The sequence below is a fragment of the Nannospalax galili genome, unplaced genomic scaffold (assembly GCF_000622305.1).
Source record: "Nannospalax galili isolate Female #2095 unplaced genomic scaffold, S.galili_v1.0 scaffold227, whole genome shotgun sequence".
Taxonomy (NCBI): Eukaryota; Metazoa; Chordata; class Mammalia; order Rodentia; family Spalacidae; genus Nannospalax; species Nannospalax galili.
Genome location: NW_008360303.1, coordinates 7,831,474 through 7,838,371, shown reverse-complemented (window position 1 = coordinate 7,838,371; position 6,898 = coordinate 7,831,474). Strand labels below are relative to the sequence as shown.

Genomic DNA, 6,898 nt, shown 5'->3' with positions numbered 1-6,898 from the left:
AACAGACCTTCATCACTTGCTTAGGCTTTTTGAATTTTTCTGTCTATTTTGGAAAATGTCTTCATTGCCATATCCTTTTAACATCTTTTACATTCTCATTTTCTTTTTATTAAATAATCATGAGACATAATAGCATTAACAAATAAATTTTCCATTTGTTTGAGACTTATTTTCCTGGGGATGCTAAGCAATGCTTATTTTCTTTTAAGGTTCTAGTGTCAAGCCAATGTTTGATTAAAGTTTTACTGGGGGGGGGCGCTTGAGAGATGGTTCAGTCATTAAGAACACTGGTTGTTCTTGCAGAAGACCCGGGTTCGAATCCCAGCACCCACAAGGCAGCTAACACCTGTCCGTAACTCCAGTTTCAGGGGATCCGACAGCCGCTTCTGTCCTCTGCAGGCATTGCATGACACGGGTGCACTTACATGCAGACATAACACTCATACACATAAAATAAAAATAATAAATAAATTGTTTATTAAAGTTTTACTGGAGAACCAATGAATTTATTGAATTTGCTTACGGAGATAAATGAGGGGTTGCTGAGTTGTATGCATGACCTGAGGGTATGCACACTGAAAAGCCTTTACCCAGCATGGGTCATGCCTTCTCTTCCTAGCCTTCCCCAGATTGTATACTTTAGCCTTCCCCAAATCCAGGAGGTCATGTGTGATTAGGGCCAAATTACATACAGCTGGCTGGGAAGAGTGGCTTCATAATCTGGTGAGGGTCCAATGACCCTGCTTGGCCCTTCTATAATGAATGAGCACAACAGTCAACAAGCCCAATTGTGATGATGTTTAGCGATCAGGCTCAGCTGAAGTCATAATGATGGTAGTTATTTCATGCAGAAGGGACTTCTGTATAGCGTCATCTTATTAAAAGGAGCTGGAATTTAAAATGATTTCATGCTAGGATCCACATATGAGGGTAACATACGTCATTTATTTTACTTCACTTACTATAACAGTTTCTAGATCCATCCATTTACCTGCAAATTTCATTATTTCATCTTTCTTTACTGCTGAATAGAACTCCATTGTGTAAATATACCACATTTTTGTTAACCACTTGGCAGTTGAGGGGCACTTAGATTGCTTCCATCTCTTAGCTAGTGTGAAAAGAGTAGCAACAAACATGGTTGTACAAGTGTCTCTGCAATAGGATGAGTCCTTTGGGTATATGCCAAGGAGTGGTATAACCAGGTCATATGGTAGGTTCATTTTCATTTTTTAGAGTCCTTCATACTGTTTTCCATAGAGGTTGCATGAGTTTGCAATCCCACCAGGAGTGAATGAGCTTTCCCCTTTCTCCACGTCTATGCCAGTATTTGGTATCATTTGTTCTCTTGATCTTAACCAGTCTGATTGGGGTAAGGTGATAACTTAGGGTAGTTTTAATTTGCATTTCCCTAATTACTAATGATGTTGAACACTTTTTGTGATGTTTCTTAGGGATCTTTATTTCTTCCTTTGAGAATTCCCACTAGTCCAATTACCTCTAGGACTGTGAACATATGTTAAACCTCTGTCAGATGTGTCACTGGTGAAGTTTTTTTCCCATTCTGTGAATTTTCTCTTCACTTTTTTTATTGTTTCTTTTGATGTACAGAAGCTTTTTAGTTTAATGAGGTCCTACTTGTTGATTGCTGACCTTAATTCCTGAGCAACTTCTGTCCAATTTAGAAAATCCTTTCCTACACCTATACCTTGTTAAGTTACTGCCAATGTTTTCTTTGAATAGGTTCAGGGTTTCCAGTTTTGCATTGAGGTCTTTGATCCATTTGGAGTTGACTTTTATGCAAGGTGAAAGATAAGGATCTAGTTTCATTCTTCTACAGGTAGAGATCCAGTTTTGCCAGCACCATTTGTTGAAAATGCTGTCTTTCCTACATTGTGTGTGTGTGTTCTTGGAACCTTTGTCAAATATCAGGTGGCTGAAATTGCATGTACTGAGGTTTGGATTCAGTGGTGTTCCACTGACCTATGTGTCTATTTTTGTGCCAATACCATGCTGTTTTTAATGACTATACCTTTGTAGTATACTTTGAGATCTGGTATAGTAATCCCCCCAGCGTTGCTCTTTGTGCTCAGGGTTGCTTTGGCTGTCCAGGGTCTTTTGTGCTTCCATACGAATTTAAGGATTTTTTTTTTCTAATTCTGTGAAGTATGTCATGGAGATTTTGATTGGGATTGCTTTGAATCTATGTATTGCTTTTGGTAGGATGGTCATTCTCACAATATTAATTTTTCCAATCCATGATCATGGGAGATCCTTCCATCTCCTGGTGTCTTCCTCAATCTCTTTCTTTAACTATTTAAATTTTTCACTGTAGAGATCTTTGGTGTCTTTGGTCATATTTATTCCAAGATACTTTTTTCAGCAATTGTGAAAGGGAGCATTTCCCTGTATTCTTTCTCTAAGTGCTTGTTGTTGGTATATAGAAAGGCTACTGATTTCTGTAGATTGATTTATAGCTTGCCATTATACTGAAAGTGTTGATCAGTTCTAGGAGTTTTCTGATGGAACTTTTGGGATCTCTCAGTTATAGTATCATATTATCTGCAAAAAGTAATAGTTTGACTTCTTCTTTTCCAATTAGTACTCCTTTAATTTCCTTCTCCTCTCTTATTACTCTAGCAAGAGTTTCAAGCACTGTGTTGAAAACAAGTGGAAACAGTGGACATCCTTGTCAGGTTCTTGATTTTAATGAGAATGCTTCCACTTTTTCTCCATTTAGAATGATGTTGGCTGTGGGTTTGTTGTATATAGCTTTAATTATGTTGAGGTATGTTCCCTCCAGTCCAGTTCCCTCTAGGATTTTGAACATAAATGCATGCTGAATTTTGTCAAAAGCTTTTCCTGTATCTATTGAGATGACAATGTGGTTTTTGTCTTTGAGTCCATTTATATGATTAATGATGTTTATTGTCTTATATATATTGAACCATCCCTGCATCTCTGGGATAAAGCCTACTTGATCATGGTGAATGGTCTTTTTAATGCGGACATGTATTCTTTCAGGCTATTCATGTCATGGAAGATTTTTCTTTCCCCCTCAACTGTAAGAGACATTTTTGCTGGGTAAAGTGTCCTATGTTGGCATCTATTGTCATGTAGAACTGGAAATACTCAGGCTCATCTGGCTTTCATAGTTTGCACTGATAAGTCAGCTGTATTGATGATAAAATTCTAAGTAACATAAGGCTTCTCATAGCTTAGATTTGTCCTATATTGACACAGGCAATTCATAATGGGAACCGTATATAAATGAGACTTGTTTTTCAGTTAAAAAATTGGGATTTGTAGATATAATACCAATTCTTTCATTAAGATACAATGTGATTAACTTATTAGTTCAATATAATAAATAATATTCTTTTGGTTCACAAATTCAAGCACAACAGTGGATCCAGCACAGGATATATTTCACATATTATTTTTAAAAATCATGTTCACTGCTAAGAAATAAACTTGAATTCTCAAAGTATTATCTACATGTGAATATATCTAGACCATAGAACCTCTATCAAAATTTAAAGTATTTTTATTACTAGGGTTGAAAGATAGTTGGATAGAAATATTTGCACAATAAAATAAGCATTCTACTGTTTTAGCTAACTTCTGGTGCATAAAACAAATTCCTCCAAAACCTAATTACTTGAAGCAATAAGGATTTATTTATCTTAGAATTCTTCTAGTTGGGTGGATGGTATTTTGAGTCTCAGATGGGCTTATTCAGATCTCTGCTTAGCTGTAGACTTAACATATAGCTGGAATAATCTCTCTGGGCTCTTGCACATATCAGAGGTTTTGGATGCAGCACCAGCTGATTCTATCCCTCATGCTCACACCTCCAGCAGGCTAGCCAAGCATTCTCAGATGTTGACCACAGAGTTTCAAAGGTGAGAGAAAAAGTGCAGAGGCTATGATGTTTCTTAAACAATACATCATCACTCCCTCACAAATTCCACTGTCCAGACCAATCACAAGCCAACGCTAGTTCACATGTTTTGTTCCACCTCTTAAGAGAGGCTTCAGAGTCACATTTCCAGCCACACAGACAGCAAAGTAGGAAAATAATTTGTGATAATTTATAGGCAAGACACCACAAATGTGTGTAAAATCGCCTCTTCTGTGGGAGGTTTTATAAATGAATACTTGTTTGCCTAACTTAACTATTCACAACATTCGCACTGGTGTGCATAACAATTTCATTTTCTTATGCTCATCTGGTATTAACTGTTTGAAAGAACACTTCTTGTTTTTCTAAAAAATTAAATAAAATATTGTCAGCTCCTTTATTAACAGTTTCAGTTATTTCTCCACTTTTCCCTTAGATTCTAAATGCTCAAATAACAGACATCGGGAGGTATGTATGCATCGCGGAGAACACAGCAGGGAGTGCCAAAAAGTACTTTAACCTCAATGTTCACGGTAAGAGCTCCCTTCCCAAAGCATCTGTTAGGCCATGCTTGCCAGAGCATGGAAACCAGTGTTACATTACACAGTTGTATTTTCTGTTCTTAACTTAATCAGTATGTGAAGGCTGCATTTGTTCAATGCCTTCTCCTTTTCGTCCTAAGAAGCCAGTAGGAACTATAGAGTACAAATCTTCTAGGCAACCCACTTTTATATTATTTCCATCCCTCAAAAGAAAGCATTACTCCAACAAAAATAATTGAAAGGAAAATCAAAGTTCAAAGTCTCAAAGACTACAGGTTTAGTGAAGATTGAGCTAGCTCCATTCATCTCTCCTCATAGCAAATGATCTAGCAGTCACTATTAAAACCAGCCTCTGCCTTCAAGTACACAATTGTGTTTAATACATTCTTCTGATATCCAATAAGTTCTCTGAAGAAGAAGAAAAGACCACTTTGTGGAGTTAAATAATTCCTTAAAAACCACAGCATACCTAAATCGTTTGTCAAATTTAAGTTCTCACACATAATAGATCTTCCATAGACAGTTATTTGCTAAGAAAAAAGGAGTGAGTGTAATTAGATGTCTACCTCAAAGGACAATGTTTTGTGAACTGCACCTGCTTCCAGGATATTAAGTAGAAATGATAAAAAAATTATTATAAGATCATTTTGCATGAGTAATACCTAGATGAAATTCTAGTTTATTTTGGAGATTGCAATCTTTTTCATGGTTTTTATCTTCTCAGAAAGTTTTCATTTGGTATGATACATGTTCTTTTTTGGTGTGATGTAGATGGAGTATTAGACATGCCAATATTTGCTGTTTGTGTTAGAGGTATTTGAAACATTTCTGTCTTTATAGTCTTACACTGTAGATGCTTAATAAATATCTTCCAGGTGTGTGTTTCAATGAGCAAATCTGAACTAGGCAAGTTGTTCGTTTTTGTGGTTTTAGAGATCAAACCCAAGGCCTTGTGCATACTAAGCAAGTGCTACACTGCCTAGCTACATTCCTAGCAGAACAAATATGGCATTCCCAGGAAGAACGAATTAAACAAATATGCCTGTTATAAGTATAAATCAGTATAAATCTATATAGGACAATAAATATTAAAAATAAACAAGCATAAAAATCAATGAATTAAAAAAAAAGATTAAGGGGTTGGAGAGATGGCTTAGCAGTTAAGAGCATTGGCTGCTCTTGCAGAATGCAGTTCCCAGCAGCATCTACATGGCTGCTAACAACTGTTGGTATTCTAGTTCTAGCGGATCCGATGCCCTATTCAGATCTTTTTGAGCATTGCCTTGGCAGGGCATGTTTGTAATCCCAGCACTCAGAACTTAGAGACAGGAAGAACCCTAGGGTTTATTGTCCAGACTGGCTAGTCTAGCTGACTTGGTGAGGTCCAGATTCACATAAAGACCTTATGTCAAAAGATCACTTTACTTCACATCCAATTTAATTTTCGTGGAACAAGTTTTCGGTATCTTCTCTTAGCCCATGCCTCCATGTAAAAGTTCTGTGTGAACGTTCAAATCTATAAACAGCAAGTGGCAACATACTAACTGCTTGAAAGGCATTAGATGCTATGTCAAGTGTTTTATGTTCATTATCTCATGGAATTATCTCAATAATCCCAGATACTTGTTGCTCTTTAATTCCTCTTTTCCAGATGGAAATATGAAGCTCTCTCAGTTTAAGGAAAATGTTCAATGTTACACCGTTCACAAAAGCAGAACCCAGTGTTTTAACACTGGCAGTTTGATTCGAGAAATGTAATATTTGGTTGCTTTTGTCTATTGAGGGATATTCTCAGGTGACATCTGCATCATATGTATACCTGGGTCACTAACCATGGTTGGGGGAAACCTTGGAGTGGAGAATATTGGTGGAGTTATAAATACATAGTCCCAGTTTCAAACGGGCTCTCTGTACTGCCCCGGCCTGCTCAGTCAGTCCTGCTCTTCCATCTGTCCGCCTCACAGTTATTCACTCTTTATCATCTTCTCAGAGAATCCTGCCTTGGTCTGCTCAGGCTGTTATAACGAACACCATTGTTTGTGTGGCTTTAACCACAGAAGTTTTCTTATAGTTCCTGAAAGCTAGGAAGACTAAGACCAATGTTCTAGAAGTGTTTGTTTTCTGAAAGCGGTCACTTCCTAAATTGTAGATAGTCACTTTGTCATTACACGGCCTCATGTGACCTTTTTCTGAATGAGTTTGGACAGTGAGTATGCAAGTTCTCTGGTGTCTTCTTAAAGGACAACCCCCTAAGGAGTTAAGTCCCTGCCCTTATCACCTTTTGTTTAATTATTTATTTAATAACCACATACTTAGAAGAAGCATTTCATTACAACAGCATTGACATATTCAATAACAATTTCCAAAGCTAAGATGCATCTCTTTCAAAATTGGCTGTAAATTTTTAGGTTTACGGTTGAATTATTACATTTAAACAGTATTGTACTCAGTA

At 36.9% G+C, this 6,898-nt stretch overlaps 1 protein-coding gene across 1 annotated transcript in view; it reads left to right on the top strand.

Moving 5' to 3' along the window:
• Hmcn1 (hemicentin 1) overlaps window positions 1-6,898 on the top strand; it is a 492,592-nt gene that overhangs the window by 366,114 nt on the left and 119,580 nt on the right. Inside the window, exon 57 of the mRNA XM_029559235.1 lies at window positions 4,341-4,437. Coding sequence (XP_029415095.1) covers window positions 4,341-4,437 — 97 coding nt within the window. The remainder of the gene's footprint in view (window positions 1-4,340; window positions 4,438-6,898) is intronic.